Here is a 25,689-nt window from a genome sequence, read left to right on the forward strand (position 1 = left end):
ATTGCCACTATTACTTCTATGCTGCTTTCAGAGCTGGGAGGCTGGAGAGTGGTGGCTGCTTGCTGGGCAACCAGCTTTGAAGGCAGCACTCCGTCGGCAGCAGCACAGAATCAAGGGTGGCAATACTATACCATGCCACCCTTACTTCTGCGCTGTTGCCTTCAGAGATGGGTGGCCAGAGAATGGCAGCTACTGACTGAGGGCCCAGCTCTGTAGGGAGCAGTGCAGAAGTAAGGGTTGCAGTACCACAACCCCACCACAATTCCTTTTTGGGTCAGGACCCCTACAATTACAACACCGGGAAATTTCAGATTTAAATAGCTGAAATCATGAAATTTACAATTTTTAAAATCCTATGACCATGAAATTGACCAAAATGGACCTTGAATTTGGTAGGGCCCTAGCTATCAGGACAAAACATCTTGACCTGGACTCTCTGTTGAATGGGGAGACAGTACAGAGAGCAGCGACCTGTTCACAGAAACTAGTATTGCTAAGCAGATAGGCCGCTGCATTTGGTGCCACTGGGATCTTTTCCCAGGAGTGTGGCTTTTCTCCTAGATACAGTGAGTTGGGATAATATAGCCCAGGGGTCACAAATGCATGGATCACCCTAGCCAAGTCTCTTTGGATCCATGGAGGACTTCTGTTTTCTGAGCTATCAATTCAGCACTTTATAAGAACATAGCATTTGTTAAAATAAAGAAATAAAATAAGGGAGCAAAAGCCTCTCTGCCAGTGTGCTTACTCAATTATCATCTTTCAGACTACAACCCTGTGATTCTGTGCCCCATTACAGCCCTTCTATAGCCAACTGTCTTCTCAGAATTAATGTGGCCTTAATTCGGTTGAACTTAAAAGTTGAACAAGCTGTAAGAAAAGAGCCAGGAAGTGGACATGAGGATGGCAGAAAACTTGAGGAGCATGTGTTAGAGGTAAACAGCCTGGTTCAGATCCTCAGCTGGTGCAAATGAATATAGCTCCATTGACTTCAATGAGCATATGCTGATTTGTACCTGCTGAGAGTCTGGCTCCCAAAGGGCAGATTGATGTGTGATGGGTTATTCTGCCTAACTGGACACACATGGCTGGAGCTCCATGAGAATTAAATCCCCTTTAAAAAACTACCCGATAGGGTGGTGTTAAAATAAATCCTTGACAGGCTGCCAGCATCCATACCTAGCAATCAGATTCAGATGAATCACAAAGTGGGAAGTGGGTGTGGGGGTGGTGCAAAATGCTCAAGGTGACATTTTGTGGCTAATGAAAAGAGGAATCTTTTCAAATTTTCCCTAAGATACTAGAATTTGGATCCAGGCCTGTGCAGCTCAGGCTTTTTGAGTTACCCACCAGAGATGTAACTGGTTATTTAATTGGACCCTAAGAGGTACATTTAGTTACATTTCTCCTGTTAATGCCAATAAAACTAATGCATATTAAATCGCTACATTCCGTTCTGAAGATTTTCCCCATCATTCTGGATTTTTATTAGATGGGGTGTGCTGTTTTTGTTGGCAGTGCTGATTTGTAGAGGAAGGTGCAATAACACCCCAATCAGTGAAAGGGCAAAATATTGCATCACTCTAGAGTGTAGAATGCGATTTTATTTGCAACATTTTAATTGCATCAGTGACTGTGAGGAAAACAGAAATGAGCACAATAGAGTCATGCTTCTAGCAAAAAAACAGGAATGATGCAAATATAGAATGTCTAACTCTAACCTTTAGACTCCAATTTTCAGAATGGCCACGTATACACCCAAAAGGACACTGATAAGCACTACCGAGCCATTTCTATATATTAAATTATCTTCACAGTGTTTCTAATATCACCAGTTTAGATTATTAAAACAGAAGGAATTTTTCAAATCAAAGTTTATTCTTAAATATTTATGGTGGCTGCTTAAACCTGGCTTTTCATTCAGTTTGGGCAATGAAAACAGACCGGTCAATTTCACTTAGGTTTCTAGCTTATTGCTGGCCAGTTACATTGTGTGTTGTTGCTCACAATGTTGCAGGCAAATGTTGAATATAACAAAGTTGTCTGTTGTTTTAAAGAACCGGGAAATATTGCCATTAGTCAGATTTTTTTTTTAATTTATTTTCTATTTTAGTTATTCTCATACAAAATGTTTTCTTCTCATTTAGATTTTTTTTTTTAATAAAACCTCAACAGAATCAAAACAAAAACAAAGAAGAAAGCTGGCATGCACTTATACACCATGTTAATGTCAATGCCTGACCTACGCATCGACCTGTAATGAGATTATAGATATTAGGAAACACCATTTCTCTCAGGCAAATTTATCAGACATGTTTGAGACCAATATGGAAAGATGAGAGAAGGAAAGGGGAAGAGCACGAAAAGGTATTTATTCCGACATAAGTGGCTCTAACAGGTAGTCAAGGCAACATTTAGCCCAGGAGTCAACTAGTCACAATATAGTCCCAGAAAAGGTTTCCATGTGAAATCCTAAGGGTTCTGTTTATTGTTCCATCCATCAAAGGCTTCACTATAGTGCCCATCACTTAGTATTCATGGTCCAATCCTACAAATACTGTTGAGTTCAGTGGAACCACTCACACTTCACACCGTGGGGCCCAGTTCAGGAAAGCTCTTCGCTTAAATCCACCCCTATTCAAGAAAGAATTTAAGCTTTCCTGAATCGCGGCTTAAGTGTGTGCAGGACCGTAAGTGCTGATTTAAGCTTCTTTGTCACATATCCGGTCTAGTCCAGTAGGGAATAAATCCAGTGACTTCTGCTCAGGGAGGTTTTGTTTTTCCATTTTATTTATCCAAGTACTAGCGCAGTTATAGGAATCTTTTGTGTTTAAAATTATTAGACGATGTGAGAGAGATCTTTTCATAGGGCACTCCTGGCACATAGGTATGAATGGTGCATCAACTATACCACACATTTTTCCCCTAGTAGCATTGCTACTCTGTCCAAAGGACAGACAAAAATGAAAGCTTTGGGGACCTAAGGAAGAGACAAAAACACGTGACGTTCTCTGAAATTATTTGGTACCAGGGGATGACAGGAAAAAGTAATCATGACTGCAGAGAAGAACCAACGTCTGGAGAAGCTGATGTAGGAGAAAGGGTTTAGGATACACAAAGCATTATTCTAACTTCTGCGGTGAAATGGTCTCCACTTCTGCAAGTGGGAAACCCACCTCTTAGGCCCTACCTAGTGTGGATGGTCAGAATTGTTTTGAATTAGGAAATAAGGGGGAAACTGCAGGAACAAGAGGAAAACTGGGTCTGAACAGAACCTTGTTTCCCCAGCTCTGCAGCAGGTATTTGAATTCTATTGACCAAACATCTCTATGCAAGAGACCAAATTTGTTACACCAAAGAACATCTATGGGTATGTCTACACTATGGGATTATTCCGATTTTACAGAAACTGTTTTTTAAAACGGATTGTATAAAGTCGAGTGCACGCGGCCACACTAAGCACATTAATTCGGCAGTGTGCATCCATGTACCGAGGCTAGCATCGATTTCCGGAGCGTTGCACTGTGGGTAGCTATCCCATAGTTCCCGCAGTCTCCCCTGCCCATTGGAATTCTGGGTTGAGATCCCAATGCATGATGGGGCAAAAACAGTGTCACAGGTGATTCTGGGTAAATGTCGTCACTCAATCCTTCCTCCGTGAAAGCAACGGCAGACAATCATTTCGCGCCCTTTTTCACCTGGATTGCCCTGGCAGACGCCATAGCATGGCAACCATGGAGCCTGTTTTGCCTTTTGTCACTGTCACCGAATGTGTACTGGATGCTGCTGACAGAGGCAGTACTGCAGTGCTCCACAGCAGCATTCATTTGCCTTTGCAAGGTAGCAGAGACGATTACCATCCCTATTGCACCGTCTGCTATTGTAAATTGGCGATGAGATGATGGTTATCAGTCATTTTGCACCGTTTGCATTTGGAAATTGGTGATGACGGTTATCAATCCTTTTGTACCATCTGCTGCTGTCATGGGTGCTCCTGGCTAGCCTTGCTGAGGTCGGCCGGGGGCGCATGGACAAAAATGGGAATGACTCCCTGGGTCATTCCCTTCTTTATGTTTTGTCTAAAAACAGAGTCAGTCCTGCCTAGAATATGGGGCAAGTGTACTAGAGAACCAGAGAGCACAGCCGCTCCGTGTCAGAGCCCCAGAGATCCCGCAGAAATGATGAGCTGTATGCCATTCTAGGGGGTGCCCCTGCAACAACCCCACCCATTGCTTCCCTCCTCCCCCAACCCTCCTGGGCTACCGTGGCAGTGTCCCGCCATTTGTGTGATGAAGTAATAAAGAATGCAGGAATAAGAAACATTGACTTTTAGTGAGATAAAATGAGGGGGAGGCAGCCTCCAGCTGCTATGATAGTCCAGGCAGTACAGAATTTTTTCTTTAGACATGAAAGTGGGGGCTGATGGAGCTCAGCCCCCAGTTGCTACGATGAGGACGGTTACCAATCCTTTTGTACCATCTGCCGGGAATGACCGGGAGTCATTCCTATTTTTACCCAGGCGCCCCCCGGCCGACCTCACCGAGGCTAGCCAGGAGCACTCACGGGCTGATGATGACGATGGATAGGCGTCATACTGTACTGTCTGCCACTGGGAAGGGGAAGCTGGTGTTCAGCACTGCAGCACCCTGTCTACCAGCAGCATGCAGTAGACATAGGGTGACATTGAAAAAAGGCGAGAAACGATGTTTTTCCCTTTTCTTTCCGGGGGTGGCGAAGGGTGTAAATTGATGACATACACCCTGAAACACCCGGGAAAATGTTTTTGACCCTTCAGGCATTTGGAGCTCAGCCAAGAACGCAAATGCTTTTCGGAGACTGCGGGGACTGTGGGATAGCTGGAGTCCTCAGTACCCCCTCCCTCACTCCCTCCATGAGCGTCCATTTGATTCTTTGGCTTTCCGTTACTCTTCTCACGCAGCACTGTGCTGAGTCCCTGCTGTGGCCTCTGTCTATCATAGCCTGGAGATTTTTTCAAATGCTTTGTCATTTCGTCTTCTGTAAGGGAGCTCTGATACAACAGATTTGTCTCCCCATACAGCGATCAGATCCAGTATCTCCCGTACGGTCCATGCTGGAGCTCTTTTTGGATTTGGGACTGCATCGCCAGCCGTGCTGATCAGAGCTCCACGCTGGGCAAACAGGAAATGAAATTCAAAAGTTCGCGAGGCTTTTCCTGTCTACCTGGCCAGTGCATCCAAGTTCAGATTGCTTTCCAGAGCGGTCACAATGGTGCACTGTGGGATACCGCCTGGAGGCCAATACCATCGATTTGCGGCCACACTAACCCTAATCCGACATGGCAATACCGATTTCGGCGCTACTCCTCTCGTCGGGGAGGAGTACAGAAATCGGTTTAAAGAGCCCTTTATATCGATATAAAGAGCCTCACTGTGTGGACGGATGCAGGGTTAAATTGGTTTAACGCTGCTAAATTCGGTTTAAATGCGTAGTGTAGACCAGGCCTATGAAGATTCCAGTATCTTCACTGGCTTCTTCACTGGCATAGCGCAGATCAGAATTTGATGCTAAGCTTGAATATACCTTCCAGTTCAAATATAAGACTCAAGGGCCAGGCCAAACCTTCTAAAAATTAGACCATGAACATTAGTAGCAAATTGAAAACTGTTCCAGCCACGAAAGCTGTTAAAACTGTAAAGTAACAATCTCCTTCTGAACAAATCTTTTTCTTTTGGAGTGAGCCAAATTCTGCCGTCATATATTTAATCACCATGTATGTGTAAAGTTGGGTGTAATTTAATATACATGAACAACTAGTCTCAGTCATACAAATTATGATTCAAGCAAATTTCCCCATTGTGAAAAGCCATACAAATCAAAATCCATTGTGGCAAAGCAAGGTGGGCATTTGTACTGCAAAACTGGAACAGAGTTTGAAAAAAAACAGAAGGCTTAAAAGGTATATTAGTTTGCTCTGCCAGGACTCAGCCCTGCTGCCAGTGGAAATAAACCCAACTCTCATAGCACAGTTATTTAGTAATATTTTCTGCTTTAGTTTTTACCATGTTTTGTCCACATTTTCAAAGTTGGCCTCCAAAATTGTGTCCACAAGTTTTGCAGGTGCTCAATAATGTGCAAACCCACACTGGGCACTTTGATCTTTTATGAACTAATTTGTGCACACGTGTGAGATTTGCTGGAACCTGTGGGTTCCATTTTGGAAGCCAGCTGGAAGACCAGGTGAAAGTTTGATCCACAATGGCTCAGTTTTTATATTCACTTCTGTGGAGCATCTATTACTGCATTAATATTTCCAAAGTAACAGTTTCCAAACAAATATAATACATTAAAAACCATACACACCTGTAGTATTTTAACTGTAAAGAACTCCCCACAAGCAATGTATTTGTGTTTGCGGACCATCTGCAAGTCATTTTAGTTAAGTACCCATCAGTTTCACATGTGATATTGATATTGACATCTATTTAAAACACATTAAAAATATTAATACAAATAAGGATACAACTGTTAAGGAGACAAAACTATGCATTATAAATCACTGTTGTCTGCAAAAACCTTCTTGGAATCAAACTGAAATGTTCTGACTTGAAAATATCAAGTATACTGAAGTTTATAAAAAAAGTGAAGTCATTCGGAATCTTACCTACTACATATAATTCAGCATATCGATGATGACATTCCCTGTTTTGGTTACAACAGTACAATGCATTATAGAAGAATTTTCCTTTAGGTTTTGTTGCATTCAAGTTGAAAAGAGTAACTCTGCTAACACGATCATTCACAAGTGTATACTGTCTCTCTGGGATTTCTTCTGCTAAATTCAGCCACCAAACAATCTTCTTTGACAAAATCATCTTGTTTTTATCATTATAGAGGCAATGAAAGGAAACATTAGAACCAACACTCGTCAGTATCTTAGGAGGGAAGTACATGACATCTGTTACAGGGAAAGGAAAAAAAAAAACAGAAAAAGGATCTTTAAGCGATATGAAAGTTCACACAAAAAGGTAGCTTTACAAAATTATAGGACAATCAAAAATGCTTATTTCTATCAAAATCTTGCTCCTAAACACAGGAGTCCAACTCTTACAATTTAATGAGTGTTACATGGGTACAGGGACAGAAGCAGAAGAGACCCCATGACTTATTTTATCATTATTTATATCTATTTGAACATTTATATCTGCATGGACTTTCACCTTTAATATCCTTACTCATGATGGAATAAAGGAAATGGAACAAATGCAAGGTCACATAACATACTATATAATCTTACACATGGAGTACATTTTCAGGAGGGTGCACCTGTGTTGCATACACAAACATGCAGTTGTACAAGTGAATGGGCAATTGTGTTGGCAAGTGAAAAGGAAACGCTGGGAAACTGCAAGCTGCATGAAGAGTTAGACATTATACTTCAGTGTGCTGATTTGAACATAAAAAGCCTCTGTCAATAGGCGTTCTTTCAAACTTTGGAAAAACAGTAATAATTTCAGTGTCGTGACAAGAGTTTTCAAGAGAACGGGCCCATCTATAGAGCACTTGTCACGCAAAAATACATACAAAATACATTGTACAATCACACACCACAAAGGTGCATGTGCCTCAGTTAAAAATGCATACATCATGGTGAGAAGATTCATATTTTAAAGTTTATTTTGAGAAATCCATCCACTCAACTATTTGGACCTACGCAAAGAGCATATAATAGGCTGAAGACATGCACCAACTGAACAATTCTCCTTAGTATCTCAAGAAATAATTACACTCATAATGGACCAAGATGCTTCCAAAATACAGTCTCTAGAACAGTGGTGCAAAGCCACTCTCTGTCAGCAGCATAGACTTTCCGATTAAATACAGATCAGAGCATAATGCTAATCAGTTGTATAAAAATATAACTGTCTAGTTTCAGCATTTTGTACTCCCAGTGTTAATGTGCTTGCATGAATGCAAAGCAGCCTCTTTGTTGCTACCAACTATCCTGCTGGTTTTACTGTTCTTCCATTGGTTAATGCTAACATTAGCCATTGGGAGACTAGGCAAATTTGAGCTCCCTGCAGGGAAGAAATTACTCTCTTTAAGGTTGTCATCATGCTTATCGCAACATGATTTTTGGCCAGTGAAATGTGTTTAATACAATTAATATCCTACAATAGAATATTAAATAGAGAGATTATCTACTGAATCTCAGTGTTTTCCATGAACTGTACTCATTTGTATGTTTATATGTGCATACAATCTCTCTGAAGGTATGTATGTATGTATATACACACACACACACACCCATGTATAGAGGTACAGTGTAAGTTTCCAATGTGAGTGCCTAAAGTTAGCTACCTAATTCCATATTTACACACCTAAGTAACTGACCTAATAATCAGAAAGTGCCAACTCTTTTTGAAGACCACTCCCTCTGAAAAAATCAGGTTAGCTATTTGGGTGCTTAATCTGAGGCACCCAGTTTAGAACATTTTGACCGGTGTGCATAATTGGTCAGCTCTACCAGAGTGGCCCTCTCCTGTAGGGAAGTAAAGTCTGGCTGGTTTCCCAGCCCTGCATCCTCTCTCTCCTTCTGCTCAAAATACTTCATGAGTGAGGTTTTCAGATCCTCCGCTGATTTCTCCTTGTGGGGTAAACCATATTTCTAACATAAGCTCCCAAGATGCTTTTTATTCATTGTGTCCATTGATTCTAACTGGCTAATTTCCCCCTTTCTTTGTTCTATTTCTCTTAACCCAAAATAAAAAGAAGAAAATAATAAACTTGTACTTTGCTCCCTTGCTTTTGAGTCCGTTACAATCTGTTATTGCAAGTGGTTGGAGCGTGAACCTCCATTCACTGATATTGGGGTGAAATTTCTGCAATGACTACACCCGTATAATGTTCTTGGGATCACCTGGACCAGTAAGGTGTTGTCACCCCTGCTGCTATGGCTCAGAATTCTGACACCAGTAGCCAGCTAACAAAGATTAGGTCCCACCCGGGCTTCCACCAGCCTAATTAATTCTTGTAGGATGACCTCAACAATCCCTTCTGGTCTGGACGCAGATCCGTCTCCCTGAGTTCACAGATCACAGATTATTAGGGTTGGAAGGGACCTCAGGAGATCATCTAGTCCAACTCTCTGCTCAAAGCAGGACTAGTCCCCCAATGGGGCCCTCAAGGATTGAACTCACAACCCTGGGTTTAGCAGGCCAATGCTCAAACCACTGAGCTATCCCTCGTAACTACCAGACACACAGACTTTTCCCCTCTGGTTCATCACCCCCGAAGGTGTGAAACTTGCCCCCAATTATCAGTTCACTTTGGTACATACACTCCACACTGTTGCACAACAGATACCTGCTTGAGATAAAAATAAACAAAAACTTAATTTAATAGAAAAATCATAGATTCAAAGATAAAATACTGAGGAAAAACAAACACATACAAGTTACACAGTAAACAAAGACGCAATCTCTGGCTTTACCCTTTTACATTAGCTCAATTCCCTTTTCTAACACAAGTTACTATTGCCCCAGAAGATTTTCCGAGTGTACCCTGTGTCCTAGAGGGGATCCAGTGCTTCAGAGAGAGAACCCTGCTTAGACTCTAGTCCTCTATTTCTGGATAGCCTGTACTCCAAATACCTTCCCTTTTAACAGCATTTGCAGGTTTGTTATTTCCCGCCCTTGTTCTCAGACTATGGAAATTCCTGGTTATACAGAGTAGGGTTTTCCCAGACATGGGTTTTCTTTTCAGTTTCAAGTTGTTTCAATATTTCCTGTTAACTTTAATGGTCTACCATTGTCTCTTCTGGGCTGGACAATGCAAGGTGTTTGGAGCCAGTGTCCTGTAAATACCTGGCCTGGCCCTGCCAGATTGCCTCACCACACTACTGGGAGGTGATGCTGTAGTTACTATCATTACAATTACAATTTGCGACACATATATACATGCATGCATTCAGAACCAGAACCTGTATACAAATCTCCTAATGACTATCAAGTTCAGGACATTACAAGATTTCATAAAAAAATCTTACTTGACATGTTTTGTATACACAATAACATTGTCTACAACCATTTGATTCAAGTGCTTATTTTCTGGGTTTCAGATCCCCCCGTCTCTCCTTGGGGTGTCTGGACCTTGATTTTCTCTGCCTCTCTCTCTTTCCACACACATACACTTATATAATTATTAGAAGGATAACTTTAGCAAAACAGATTGAAATATCTCCTTTTTAAATAAGGGAAGAACAGGGGAAACACAATGCAAGAAAATTGTCAGCATCCCCAGACTGAACACACAGGACAATTTGTTGCTAATTTCAGCCTTCATTCTTAAACAGTAAGTAAAGTTTTTGGCCCTTCTGGCTGCAGAGAAAGCTTCAAAATGTAACCCCAGTGCATCCTAAAGGCTCAAAAAGGAGAGGAAAATAAAAAGAACACCAAATCTATTATTTTTACATAATCTCAAGATTTTAAAGCCAATCTCATGATTTTTGGTGAGGCTGACTCATGATTTTTGAACATTTCGGGTTGGAAACACTGGCAATATAAATGAGCAATCAAGATGAATGGATAATGACTTGCCAAATAAATTCTCTCTCTCACTGTAAACTTTAACAGTATAGTATATTAAGGCATATTCTTTCAGTGGAACCCCCTTTGACCCAACCCATCTGATTGGCCTCAGAGGAACCACTGCCATGCAGCATGTCAGGAATCTGTGCTTTCATAACTCAAGTTACTCGCCTAATTGATGTGTGTAATACACTTTTGAAATTTTGAATTTTACATGCAAGTTTGTGCCAGTTCTGAAACAGATTTACTTATACCATCTGCTAAAAAACTGAGTTTAAATTGCATTACTTAAACTTAGTAAAGGCTCCTCACTGAAGAATGGGAGGCTCCTCTGAATACTCTGTTTTGGGCTGGCATAATGACAATGGAACCTTTAGGTGTAGAGAAATTTTGGTGCACTATTTATAGCATTTACTATGCACTTTTGTTGCTTACATGTGCTGTAGGATTTTGTAGTAGAATGCGTATATACATTTTATCCATGTGTAATACATATCAAATAATATATGCACACATTTATTTCCAGTCCTAACAATGGCTATTTAAATTACTGTAGAGGATATACCTTCTGTATTTAAATTATAAGGTGTGCTCCAATCACTCCAGAATCCTGGACCATGAAGACTCTTGCACCGTACTTGAACTAAATATGAAGAACCAACCAGCATATTGCCTATGATGAGGGAGGTTTCTATGACAATCTCAACCACCTGTTAAATTAGATCAGAAGCCATTAACATTATTATTTTGCACCACTTCAGAAAAATGAAAGAAATCAAAGGAAATAAGTTGTTTATTCTGAGGGTTAGTAGGATTGCTCAAAAGCATTCAACATTATCACATTTAATCAAGTTGGTTAGAAGTTACATACGCCAGCAGAAAACACCTACAGTATTTTGTTGTGTGCTGTTAAATAGATGCTGCTTTCCACCCCAGAGATAGCTGCATTGTGGCAGTGGGAAAAGTGATTCATTAATAGACCTATATAACACACACACAGAGAAATCCTAGCTCCACTGAAGCCATTGGGAGCTTTGTGATTGACTTCAATGGGACCAGGATTTACCTGTTGACAGGGTTTAGTGGTCTGTAGGTGAAACCCATACTATGAGGGGGGTGGGTCTTTGTCCCTTTCTAGTGGCTGCTCCATATATGGGTTTATGAGTCTGCTACTGCTTCCAGCTAAGCAACTTAGTCCCTTTGCTCATTCAGCAAAGGCTAATAATTTCAGTGCTGCAGATCCTGAATTCAAAGCCCGCTGTTGACCCAAGCAGGTTTGGTGAAATGAGCACTAATAGCTGTCCCTGAGATGGATTCTTCCCTCAAGTTTTGAGTAGACCATGGCCACTGTGGAACCTAGGCAGACAGTTGCAGCAGATTCTCCTTAAATACAACATTAGAATGATTAAATCTTCAATCAAAATAAATAAATAAATAAAATACGACTAATAGAACAAGTACACTCACCTGCGAGGCATTTTGAGTAGCATTCCCAGAAAACTTCACTTCATACTGAAGCGGATATGGTGTTAGTACTGGGTTGGACCAACAGATCTTTAACTGTCCTTTGTCTGTCATTTCTAGTCGCAGGTTCAATGGAGGTTCAGGCTTTACTATAAAAATATTAAAACCAAGCTTCTATTTTATCTGTTAGTTACTGTCAAGGATTGCTGGCCGAGATGTTTGTATTCACCACCATTCAATCAGTGACCTCTCTCTCTCTCTTAAGTCTTGTCCTTAAACTTTCTGTTTTCAGAAGTTACTCTACTCTGATTTAAATACACTTGCAGCAAATAATAGAAGTCTAAATTACCCTTCAAACGGAATAGCAAGCAGTATTTTAGCAAACATGGTTAACTATTGGGTCATGCTGTGGCAGAGATGACAGGTGCCTGCTGGGAGGCAGCACAATTTAAAGGTTCAGCCCCCACCCGTTTGAGTGGCCCCTTTCTGCAGCTCCAAGGTGTTAACTCCAGTGCAGAGGCAGCAGCAAACAGCTGCTTTAACTTTGTGGGGAGAGGCAGCAGCAAAAGCAGTGGCTGTTCCTGCAGCTCCCAGCTGTTTGCCGCTGCCTCTCCCCACAAACGGCAACTTCCAAGTTGCCGGCTCCAGCAGCTGCCATGCAAGGAGGGGACCTGGCAGCACCATGTGACCAAGCGGAGCCAGCAAATCATCATTCATTCAAGCAAACCCTGGCAAAAATCTGGGGGGAAGATGATCTGGGGGGTCTCGGGGCACACCTGCTGGGGATCAGGGCTGAAGCCTCAAGCCCCAGCAGACGCGCCCCAGCTCTCGAATTTCTGAAGATTGTCATATGCAGCTCGGAGGGTCAGTAAGTTCTGCCACTCCTGATCTAGTAGTTGCCTTAAACCAGAATCAGCTTCTTGCTCTCCAGGCTCCCAGTTCTACAACACTCTCAAACACACGCATAAATGTTTTTCTGAATGGGAGCCGGCTTGTAAAGTAGCCCCATCCATTCTACTATTACTACTAGGGTTTTGGCTATGAAAGGTGGCCTTAAAGGAGAGCTGAAATGAGGTGAAGGAAAATGAGGGTTTTGCAGGACTCTAACAGAGATAAAGAGGACATCCCAGAGGGAGGAAATGGACAACTACTTATGAATAATAATCATGCTGAGTAAATAATCAAGAAGCTTGGATTTTACTTTCACCAGGTACTGAGTAAATTTAATTATCGCTGTTCAATGATGACTGTGGTTGGCCTGTCTTTTCGGGCACATTTGTTAAGAAAACATTGAGGTTCTCTCACTCAGGATAAATACCTTTAATAAATGGTGTGGCATTATGCCCCATATTCTTTGTGGTAATATTATTATGATATGAGTATGGCATAATTATGATGTATTTTGCGCAAGATAAGGCATGCGAGATATCATTGGAAAGGTTATGATTTACTAAATACGATTATCCTACTTGTATGCATGTATCATTTTGGTATCTGAAGTTAGGCGTATTGTCTATGCAGCTATTACAAATGTGTTTACCCCTGGGAAATGCCCCCTAGACAGAATGCAATCAGTCTAGATGGCTGGCTGGGAAGGGCCAGGAGGGAAAACAATCGGCCTTTGAAGATGCTAATCTCTCACTGGAAAGCTGTCCAAAGGATGCTACTAACCGCACCCGTGTTATGGCTGCTACGGCTCTGCAGAGACACATGAACAAGGCACTGGATACTGGACTCTATTTCGGAATACTAGTGGTTTCCCACTGACCGGGCATGGGAACAAACTGGGAGACAAAGGGTTCCCGCCATATGTAAAAGCTATTTAAGGCAGGGGAGTGACATAATCATGGTTTGTTCTTCACTGACTCCCCACTCAAGAAAGAAGCCTGCTGGAAACACCTGAGAAACAAAAGATTGAACTAGGGGAGACGGGCTGAACTCAGGGTAGAGGGTTTTCTAGCCTGTAAAAGGACTATCTAGAGTTTTAAACTGCATGTAAGAGCAGCTTGCTTTCAAGAACCTCTGCAATCTGCCTAAAACAAAATTTAGGGTGAGAATTTGTTATTTATATCCAATTTCTTTAGTACATTGATCTTAGATTGCATGTTTGTTTTATTTGCTAGGTAATCTGCTTTGCTATCCCTTATAATAACTTAAAATCTATCTTTTGTAGTTAAGAAACTTATTTTTGTTTTGTCTAAAACCAGTGTATAAAAATCATACTTGGGGCAGAAAGCTATGTATATTCCTCTTCACACTGAGGGAGGGGGCAAACTTCACGAGCTTATGCTGTACAGATCTCTGTGCAGTGCAAGACAGTATAATTTTGGGTTTACCCTCTAGAGAGGGAGTGTGCACTTGAATACTGGGCAGTTCCTTAGCTGAGCCTTCCCAGGCAGATATGATTTCAGTGTCTGGGTGTTTCTGCACCTGGGTGTGTCCCTACCTGTATGTGTGCTGACAAAGTGCAGTCTGAAGCCTGGGGGAGAGCTTGGCAGGCTGCACAGCAGTACAACATAAAGGGAACCCAGGCTGGTGGTCAGGCGAGCTCAGTGGTATCCCAGTTTCAGGTGGCACATCGAGAAGAACCCATCACAAATGGTATTTTTCAGTTTAGAGTAAACAGCCAAGCATGGGTCTGTAACCTAGAATGAGGAACTTCAGAGTTTTGTAGTCAATGCTTCAGAAGGCCATAATTAAAGGCAATACTGCATCCTGCAATTCTATCTGCATGCGCAGACCCCCTGAGCCCACATGCAGTCTCTTTGATTTTAATGGAGCTCTGGTCAAAAACAGGAGTCCACCTGCATCAGATTACAGACTTGGGTCCTTAAATACAAGGGGTCTTTTTCTGATCTTCTTATGCTACAAGTGGTCTCACTGAAATCAGTAGGAGTATTCAAGGAGTAAGGAACTACTTAGCTTTGATGACATTATCAGTACCTAGCCCAAATGTATCAATATTTGAGTCAGTGTAAACTAAATAGTTAGGGCCAAATTTTGCAGTCTGTGTGTGGCAGCTCTAATTCAGTCCACACCTTGACTAGCTTCAGTGGAGACGGGCAAGAGTGAAGGATTCAGGATGTGGTCCATTGCTTCTAAAAACTTTATTCTGCCATTTTGATGACATAATTTCTTTGTGGTAGTGCAGAAGCACTCTTTTTAAAAGACTGAACATTACCATATTGTAATCAAAGTGGTTGCATGGGTAAACAATGTTTTCTCATTTTGTTGCCATGTATTCTGTTGCTATGGCTTGTGTGTGCAAAGCAAAAAACTCACTTAGCTAATATTCATCTTTTTATTTTAAAAAACTCATTATCTCTTTTATCAAGGTCACTAATGGCAGAACATATTATTATTAAAAATTATACATTTCAAAAATGACCTTCTGATCTTACTTATTGCTTAGAACATATTTCATGAATTATATCTGTGGTCACCTTTAATACTGGCAGATGCAGCTGTAAAACTTAAATTGATCCTGTTGACATAATTCAAATGAAATCAGTATGTAATCATCAATATAATCACCTCATCTCCAAAAATATTAAAATTTCATTCAACTAAGATAAAGTGTTCATCCAAAAGGTTTTTAATTCTGCTTTCCAAAAAGTAACATTAATAAGAAAAAACAAACAGTTTTTTGTTATAGCTAAAAATGCCCCAATTAGTCAGAAAATGGCTATATATTTATCAACCATTAATTATGCAGACTGGATGGCAACAAAGTAACATCAAATGTATCTGTCATCTGATTTCACTGAGCTGATGGGATGGTGAAATAGCAGAAATAAATCTTCCACTTTAAAAAATGCAGAAGTTGTACCTTTAATGAAGGAAGTGTCAAAATGAGAGTGAGAGAGTACATGCAAATACTGCTGATGAGAATTTTCAGGTTTATTTTTAAAGCAAATAGCAAAAAGTTTATTTTCTGTTACAAATTAGGTAATTATGAACCAGACCATTGTTCTCCACATACTGATCTACCTTCCTGCATTCGAAGTGAACGCTCAGGTGCCCCAAGACATTGTTCCTCCTTCTACCTAGATTTGCACTGAAGAAGGGCGGAGACTAGGAAGGCTGGGCGGGGGGCGGGGGGAGATACACATCAGCCTGCAGAAGTTACCCTGAAGAATTAACATAGCTACATCTTAAGTCCTTGCAAAAACTGACTAGTCACAAAATAAGGACTTCCTGTTATTGCTTTCTATAAAAAAGGTGTACAATAAATTGAAAACTTACCAATATTTATGGGTCTGACCGACATTAAAGGTGACTGAAGAAGTGTTACCCCATTTATGACGTTTAACCATGTAATATAAGTGTAGTTGAGTTTCAATGAAGGTATGTGACATTCGTACTTATCAGACCCATTGCAGTTGCAGGGAGTAACCATGACATTGCCTTTTAGAGAACCTGTAGACATGTCTTCCAATGACAACTCTGATCTATATTGAAAAAAATAGATCAATATTTAAAAAGCATTATGTCCTGGACAATCTTCTGCATATTCCATTAGATTCACCACTTTGGATTAAACAGTAGAAATAGTACTGAAAACAGCAAAGCACAAGAGAGAGATCAGTCTGTGTGCATTTTCTTCAGCTGTACCTTTGGGGCGGAGAAGGAGCGTAATGAAAGATATTTCTGAGGCCTGATCCAAGAACATCAGAATTGCCTGACTGGGTCAGATCATCTACTCCAGTATCCTGTGTCTCTGAGAGTGGCCAAAACCAGCTGCATCAGAGGAAGGTTTACGAAACCCTCCATTTGCCAGATGTGGGATAATCTGTCACTCATGAAGGTCTCATCCAAATCCCTAATAGTCAGATGCTGATTAAACATGAATTTTTATCTCTCTTCCAAAATTTATCGTTAAGTGTTATAATAATAAAAAAATCCTGAAGTTATTCAGGCAAAACCAGAATTTTGTGTGCACAACAAGCTGCAGAATTTGGTCCATGCTTAGGATATGTTTCTAAATTACTTATCAACTACACACGATTACAACTGATAAAATTTGTATATACAAATCACAAAGAATGTACTCTAAAAATCTAACTTTACGTGATTACTTCCAAGATGATGAAGCTTTGTTTACTTTGAAGGCATACCATGTTTATTTCTTAGATAATTTAACTTTTTCTTAGCAAAGCAAATCTCATTTAATCCCAGGCATTACTAGTACTATTGCTTTGGACTGGCTCGTGGAAAGTATTTAGTGACTAACTCTTTAGTATTCTGTTTTGTTTCTTTCTAAACTGAAGTGCAGCCCAAGAGACTACTTCTGGCTGAACTCTCCAGATTTGTTTTCATGAATTTTTCACATGTTGGAATACTTTCCTTTAGAGATTAGCATACAAATGAAGATAGTCTTATTACAAAAATATATGGTTTAATAAAACCTTCCAAAATTTTCAGCAGAAAGCACTTGAACTGCTAACAAGAAACAAAGATGTTTATTTAACAAAAATAGTTGGATCAATTTTTCCAGTGTTGGAAGGATACATTTATGCTTTTTTTTTAAAAGGAAACATATGTAATATTTAGGGCATATAGAAATATATCAGCTGTACAACATATTACTGTTGATATGAAGTCTTATGCTGCATACAAATGGAGATGTATGCTGTCACACTCCAATTTAGGTCAAAACTAATTCAATTCTTACCAGTCCCTGATTCAGACAGGCATTATATCACACTCCTAAAGCATATGTAACAATGTTCCTTGGGTCACTTTCAAGAAATGGCATCAAGACAACCCATTTTACAAACCTGAGAGGGCAGTCAATATATCCAATGTACACATCACTACACAGGCCCTCGATACGTACATTTACATACATACACACAAGTTGCACTTAAAACACCTAATTCTCCACTCCCTTGCATGTTACATTCATGTAACCCTAATAACTGCAATTTACACTACTGTTACACAGGGGAAATCAGCCCCAAGGTTTCTTCCATTTTGAGCAATATCATCAGTTCCACCAGTATTCCTATTTTAAGTGTAGGAAATCTCTCTAAAACTGAGAGTATCTTTTGGAATGGAAGAAACTTTAGAAGTGGACCACTGCATACATTCAATGGTAGACAGAATGCATGACTGTCTAGTACAATTATTTTAATGGCATGAATATCGGATTGCCACATTGGTGACGAGTAACAAAGCCACAGGTGAGTTATACAATTCACCACAAATGGGTGCCTTTCTATGACCTTGAGCATATCAGCAGTGAACACAGGGCCCTGAGAGCATGGGTGAAGGAGTAACGTCTCTACACAAATGCGATAAGTATGGGAATAAACAGGAAGAACTGGCAGTATTAGCCATAAGCTAAGTTCTGACTTATTTGACATCACTGCATGACTAGGATATTTGTACAGAGGAGTATAACTTGTTCCAGAAAGACATGGTAGGAAAAAAGGATGTGCTGTTGCCTTATACATCAAAAATATATACACTTGTTCTGAGGTCCAGAAAGAGGTGAGAGGCAAACCAGTTGAAAGTCCCTGGGTGAAAATAAAGGGGGGAAAAACAGGGGTGAGGTCATGCTAACGGTCTACTATAGAACACCAAATCAGGAGAGGAAGGTGGATGAGGCATTGTTAGAACAGAAATATCCATAACACAAGACGTGGTTGTAATGGGGACACTTTTATTACTCAGATATCTGTTGGAAATGTCCTCCACCTTTTGAAACAAGAAATTGTTCCCCAGTACATTCCAAGAACTAATTGGACATATTGAGTTTGCTATTTTACTTTTCCAAGGGGGCAGCCATTTTAGACCTGATTCTGAACAAGAGGGAGGAATTGGTTGTGAATCTGAAGGTTAATGGCAATGTGGGTGAAAATGACCTTGAAATGATGATTTCGGGATTCTAAGGAAAAGGAAAGAGTCAGAGCAGTAGAATAAGAACAACGAACTTCAAAAAAGCAGACTTTCACAAACAGAGAACTAGTAGGTAGGATCCCATGGGAAGAAAATCCAAGGGAAAAAGGAGTTCAGGAGAGCTGGCAGTGTCTTGAGGAGACAATATTAAAGGCAGTGGTGAGCTCCAGCCAGTTCGCACCGGTTCGCAGGAACCGGTTGTTAAATTTAGAAGCCTTTTTAGAACTGGTTGTTCCAGGACAACCGGTTCTAAAGAAGCTTTTAAATTTAACAAAGGCTCGGGCAGCTGTCCACCCGGCCCCCGGCCCCAGCTCACCTCCCCCTCTCCCCTGAACGCTCTGCCCTCCTTCTCCTCCCCCTCCCCTGCTTCCCACGAATCAAATGTTCGCAGGAAGCCTGAAACAAGGAGCAGGCAGGTAAGCCGGGCGGGGGGCTCCAGGGAGGCACGGCGCGCACAGCCAAGTCCGGCTCCCCCTGACCCCGGCTGAGCGCCCCCGGCTCGAGCTGGTCCCGGCCGAGCGGTGCCGGCCCGGCCCGGGGAGTCGGGCCCCGCGGCGCCGGCCCGGCCCGGCTCAGGGAGTCAGGCCCTGGCCGAGCGGCTCCAGCCCGGCCTGGGAGTTGGGCCGGGGTGCCCGTCGCGGTCCCGGCCGAGCGGACCCGGTCCGGGCCCCAGGCAGTGTGGTAAGGGAGCAAGGGAGGGGGTGTTCGGTGGGTTGTGGGGGGGGTGGATAGGGTTCGGGGTGATCAGAGGGCAGGGAACAGGGGGATTGAATGGGGGCAAGGGTCCCGGGGAGCAGTCAGGAAGGAGCAGGGGTTGGATGAGGTGGTGGGGGGCAGTCAGGGACAGAGAGAAGGGGTGGTTGGATGGGGCAGGGGTCCCGGGGGGCCATCAAGAATGAGAGGAGGGGGCAGTGAGGGGACAGGGAAGGGGGGGATGCGTCACGGGTCCCCGGAGGGGGTGTGTGTCAAGGAACATGGGGGGTTGGATGGGGCATGACCCCCCGGGGGGGGGGCACGACCCTCTTGTGAGATGAGGAGGAGGGAACCTGTTGTTAATATTTTGGCAGCTCATCACTGATTAAAGATATAATAGCAAACTATCCTGATGTGAAGAGAAGATAGGAAGAATAGTAAGAGGCCATATGGCTCTATCAGAGTGCTTTAATTACCTGAAAATCAAAATAATAATCCTACAAAAAGAGTGGAAAAATGGACAAATTCATAAGGACAAGTACAAAAAAATAGCACAAGCATGTAGACACAAAAACAGAAAGGGTAAGATACAAAATGAGTTCCACCTAGCACGGGAAAGGCAATATGAAGAGGTTCTATAAATAGGTTAGGAGCAAGAGAAAGAGAAAGTACAGGCCCACTACTTAGCAGGGAAGGAGAGCTAACCAGAGATGGCATCAAGAAGGCACAGGCGTTTAATGCCTATTTTGCTATAATCTCCACTAAAAAAGGTTAATTGTGACAAGGTAGTTAACACAATAATATTAACATCAAGGGGGAAAAGAACACAAGCCAGGATAGGGAAAAGAACAGATTAAAATATATTTAGAGAAATTAGATGTATTCAAGTCAGAAGAGCCTGAAGAAATTGATCCTAGGGTATTAAAGGAACTAGGCTGGTGCAATCTCAGAACCAGAAGCTGGGAATGGGCGACAGAGGATGGATCACTTGATGGTTACCTGTTCTGTTCACGCCCTCTGGGGCACCTGGCATTGGCCACTGTTGGAAGACAGGATACTGGGCTAGACGGACCTTTGGTCTGGCCCAGTATGGCCGTTCTTATGTTCAGAGTGTTCAAAGAACAGCTATGGTCTGGAGCCAACAGCAGAGTAGCAACCCAATTGCTGTGTTGCCAACTTGCTGATGAAGAGCAGCATGGAGGGAGACTAAGCAAGGTTCAGCCCTCTACAATCTGGATGACTTGGATAATGATGCAAGAGAGAGTAAAATGCTTTACAAAATTTGTGGAGGACACCACCCTGGGAGAGACTGCAAAACAACCTTGACAAATTGGAGAACTGATCTGAATTCAACAAGATTAAATTTGATAAAGACAAGTGTAAAGTACTTCACTTAGGAAGGAAAAGTCAAATGCAAAACTACAAAATGGAGAATAACTGGCAAGGCGGTAGTACTGCGGAAGAGGATCTGGGAGTTATAGTGGATCATAAATCGAATGAGTCAACAATGTGGTATATATGACACTCCTTTCATTATGTCCTAGAATATTTGTCTTTTTCGCAACTGTAAGACATGGGAGATAACTGTCCCTTTCTACTTGGCTCTGATGAGGCCTCAGTTGGAGTACCTTGGCCAGTTCTGGGTTCCATTCTTTAGGAAAGATGTGGACAACTGGAGAAAGTTCAAAGGAGAGCAACAAAAATTATAAAAGATTTAGAAAAGCTGATCTCTGAGGAAAAATTTAAAGAACTGGGCATGTTTAGTCTTGGGAAAAGATGACTAAGGGGGAACCTGATAACAGTCTTCAAATATGTAAAGAGGATGGTGATAATTTATTTTCCATATCCACAAAAAGTAATTGGCTCAATCCCTAACAAGGGAGATTTAGGTTAGATATTAAGGAAAACCTTTCTAACTATACGAAAAGTTAAAATCTGGAATAGGCTTCCAAGGGAGATTATGGAATCCCTATGATTGGATGTTTTTACAAACAAGTTAGACAAACACCTATCTGGGATAGTCTAGGTTTTCCTGGTCCTGCCTCAGCACAGGGGAGCTGGACTAGAGGACCGCTCAGGGTCACTTCCAGCCCTCCATTTTTAAGATTTTATGAAAGCTACAGGATTAAATAGGTCTCTCCTTCCAAGGATGTTGTACCATAAAAGGTAGAGGGAACTCTCTGACAATGATTTCATCTCCGTCTTGGCAGCCCTCTTTTCTGCAGTATATTTTCAGAGTCCTATTTGACTGACATCTATTCCTCAGACCTGCTCTATAATGAACAGCATGAAGCACTTTTTGTTCATAACGACACCAGACCAAGCCTGTAATACTTGGGGATGGGTGAATCAAAAATCCTTTTTTCAATGCTGAAACACTTGAGCTGTCAAAGGCCATATGTGAACCATTGAGGAGCCTATAACAAAACAAGGCCATTATTTTCACTGCTTGTACCGCCTAAATATGAGAATATTGGCACTTGTTTCTGAATTGAGGCCTCCCAGAGAGAAACAAATGCCTTAAGAACATACTTTTAAAACTGGGACTGTTTTCAAACTATTCTGGCCTGCAAGCGAAAGACATCAGTGAGCCAACAGGAGAAGCTACCCCTTTACCAAAATATGAAATAAACAAGTCAGTTATTCCTTTGGAACATCGGGCCTTGCTAAAGAAAACTATAATTGACCTTCACTCCTGGGAGAAAAAAAATACTACCATCACATGAGGAATGTTAAATAAGTTTGCTCTATAATGGCAAAAACAAGAGCAAAAATACTACTGATAGTCTTTGGAGAGGAGAATGAACGCATTAGCAGTAAGTCGATAATTTGGAGGAGATGTGTAAATCAACTTACTCAGGGAATCTGGAGTAGAAAGCTGACAAATTTCTTTCAAGGTAACAATTACAGTAATTTTTTGAAGTGCCAGAGAAAATGATACTGAAGAAAGCAGAGCATACAGAGACCTCAAACTTGGGTAATGGTGCGGCTCAAGGCAGTTGTTAACACACTGCTAAATTTCCCAGGCAGGGAAGAGCTTCGTCTAGAAACTGGAATAAAACCTTTAGATCCTTGCAAAAATCAGAAAATCCATGTTTTCCTGGACTGCAGGATGAATCTGCAAAAGGATACAAAATGCTTTTGTACTTTGCAAAACTAAGAGGGGAAAAAACAGAAATCTCATCTTTCTAGCCTCTCTCAAAGCTCCACAGGATACTTCATAGGCTGTCAGGTCTTCTTGGCCCCTTTGAGAGTTTCTTCTGCAGATTCCTCTGGCCTCCCCCCACAAAAAAAAAAAATCAGTTCATCAAGTACTTGAAGCCTTCTGAATCTCTCTTGGTTTTTCTGGGGTGCTCCAGTATGTGTCTCCTTGCTCTCACTGTGTCTTGATGTCTTTGCAGCTCTTCTCACCTCGTTTTCTACCTCTTATATGACTCATCACTTTCACTAACAAGGTGTAAGAGAGTTGTTTATTTTTCTCCTCTTTCAGATGTGGAAGCACACCCGTATCACAAAGTAGTGCTGTGCCTGTGCACCCATTTCACTGATGATTTTTTTCAGAGAGGCACGGCTAGCAGGGAACTTTCGATTACTGGCAGAAATAGGAAATTTCTTCTCAAAGATATAAGATGGTCTATCTGTAGAATACTACTACTGGCTGATCCCAGAATACTTCACAAGCTATTAGAATACACCACCACTGACACACACCCCTCTGTGTGCTGTTAGAGAAAGCCTAACAGCACACATCATGCAACATGGCAGCAGCAGGAGACCAAATTTTAGCTATGAGCGCCAGGGAAAACCTTCTATTCTGGATGGGAGTGTCATGAGGCCTTTAGTCATCCAGGGCCTCTGTTTTTAAGCTCTTATTTGAAAAATGCACAGAGTGAATTTTATAATTCTGAACGTATCTGCCTTGGTGAGCCTTTTCAGCTCAGCTGGGATTTGAACCTGTGTTTCCAGGGGGGCTAGGCATGCCTAGTCTACTCAACTATCCCCATCAGCTAAGATTTTTCTATTTAGTGATAAACTCTGGTTGGAAAAGAACACAAGTGGGAACTATTTTTAGATTAATGGTACTTGAGACACAGAAAGCATAGAGTCAAGTACCAGAGGGGTAGCCATGTTAGTTTGGATCTGTAAAAAGCGACAAAGAGTCCTGTGGCACGTTATAGACTAACGGATGTTTTGGAGCATAAGCTTTCATGAGTGAATACTCACTTTGTCAGCATCTGAAATGAGTATTCACCCACGAAAGCTTATGCTCCAAAACGTCTGTTAGTCTATAAGGTGCCACAGGACTAGAAAGCACAGAGAATGCTAGAAATGGAAGCCTGTTAAGACTTTGGCTTCAGGTTATCTTATAATGTTTGCCAATTAGAAGTCCACATTTGCTACCAGTTATCCCATTTGTCTCCTATGTTCAGAACAGTAATAACCGTGGTAACTGGTATCTGTGGGCCAGCGCTGACTTTTTAAACAGGGACCATTTTCTATAAATCCTGTTTGATCTATTATTTATAATATAGTATCCATATGAGACCCAATTAAGAGTCGGGTCCCACTAGGATGTAATAAGAGACAGTCTCAACACCAAAGAGCTTACAATCTAAACAGATACAACAACAAGGGGTGGGAAGGAAGTACTATTATCCCCATCTGTAAGATGGGGAACTGAGGCACAGAGAGATTAAAGGATTTGCCCAACATCACACAGGAAGTCTGTGGTAGAGAAAGGAACTGAACCCAGATCTTCTGAGTCCAAGTCTATTAGCCACAAGACCATCCTTCCTCTCCATTGTTAGTGGAGACTCCCCTACCTCAAGGTAATATGGAGAGCAGAAGCAGGAGGACTTCCAGATGAGAACATGGGTTCCTTACATGAGTACTAACTGTCTGAAAATATTAAATGAAAAGGGAACGCAGAAACTCAAAAGTGCATAAGAGATGGATGCCATTCAATCCAGCAGTAGCCTATAGAGATCAGTGTGCTCTTGAAGTGTAGCCTAACATTCACATTTAAATCAGTGATTTATTCATTTGGTTTAAATATTTTTAAAAAACAGACACCAAAGCCCTAGGTGATGAACATATTTTACCCTTCAAAAGCATGTTTGGAACAGTGGTGACTTCTTTTGTGTCTGTAAGAGGGCTACAGAGTGGTTAACTCTATAAGAAACATCAAAAATTCTAGTTTTTATATTAGGTATGGTATTAAAAATGACAAAGAAGAATAAATTTCTTAAGGAGAGAATATGATAAGAGGCAAAAACACAAGCATTCAACCTTAAAAAATTATGGATCACATATTGATTGAGGATGCCTTTGACTTAGTTAAAATAAAATAAGCAGTTTAATAAATATGAGAAAAGGACAGAAAGGACAGGAAATACCCTGTGATAACCATTCAAGCCCTGAACATATACCTGACTGATAATTCCATACAGTCCTATCAAAATGTGGTCTAAAAATAAGAACAAATGGGCATATAGTATATTATCCACTTGTACTGACTAATGCTATCACTATCACAATTACTACTGTAAGACAACAAACCCATAGGACCTTTACTGGTGTTTTAGGATATCCTTATAAATGGGAAGCTTCCGATATATTTTACTTACAGAACATATAAAAGATTAATCTTAAATTCTCCATTCAAGTACGACTTCTTGTTAGACATTTTCAGGATACAAACGAACAGTTCTAGGTCTCCTTTAGTCCAACATTGAATGTTCCAGCTTAAATCTAAATTTAAAAAGGTAAACATTTTCTGAACCACATTGAAACCAAAGACATTTAAAGAAATAAAATAAAATTTACCATTAAGTCTTAGAATCATAGAATATCAGGGTTGGAAGGGATCTCAGGAGGTCATCTAGTCCAATCCCCTGCTCAAAGCAGGACCAATCCCCAGACAGATTTTTACCCCAGTTCCCTAAATGGCCCCCTCAAGGGTTGAACTCACAACCCTGGGTTTAGCAGGCCAATGCTCAAAGCACTGAGCTATCCCTAGTATGGAAAAAGATTTAGGTTCCTAAATCCAATGCCTAATGCA

General features: G+C 41.3%; 1 protein-coding gene across 5 annotated transcripts in view; it reads right to left on the reverse strand.

Annotated features, from left to right (window-relative positions):
• Positions 1-25,689, reverse strand: part of LEPR (leptin receptor) — a 62,849-nt gene that overhangs the window by 21,067 nt on the left and 16,093 nt on the right. For all 5 annotated transcript variants that reach the window (XM_039486438.1, XM_039486437.1, XM_039486436.1 and 2 more), the window contains 6 exons: positions 25,256-25,379; positions 16,278-16,483; positions 12,036-12,181; positions 11,134-11,278; positions 6,644-6,937; positions 6,343-6,460 (listed from right to left, as the gene is read on the reverse strand). In XM_039486438.1, coding sequence (XP_039342372.1) covers positions 6,343-6,460; positions 6,644-6,937; positions 11,134-11,278; positions 12,036-12,181; positions 16,278-16,483; positions 25,256-25,379 — 1,033 coding nt within the window. The remainder of the gene's footprint in view (positions 1-6,342; positions 6,461-6,643; positions 6,938-11,133; positions 11,279-12,035; positions 12,182-16,277; positions 16,484-25,255; positions 25,380-25,689) is intronic.

The sequence above is a fragment of the Mauremys reevesii genome, linkage group 8 (assembly GCF_016161935.1).
Source record: "Mauremys reevesii isolate NIE-2019 linkage group 8, ASM1616193v1, whole genome shotgun sequence".
Lineage (NCBI taxonomy): Eukaryota > Metazoa > Chordata > Testudines > Geoemydidae > Mauremys > Mauremys reevesii.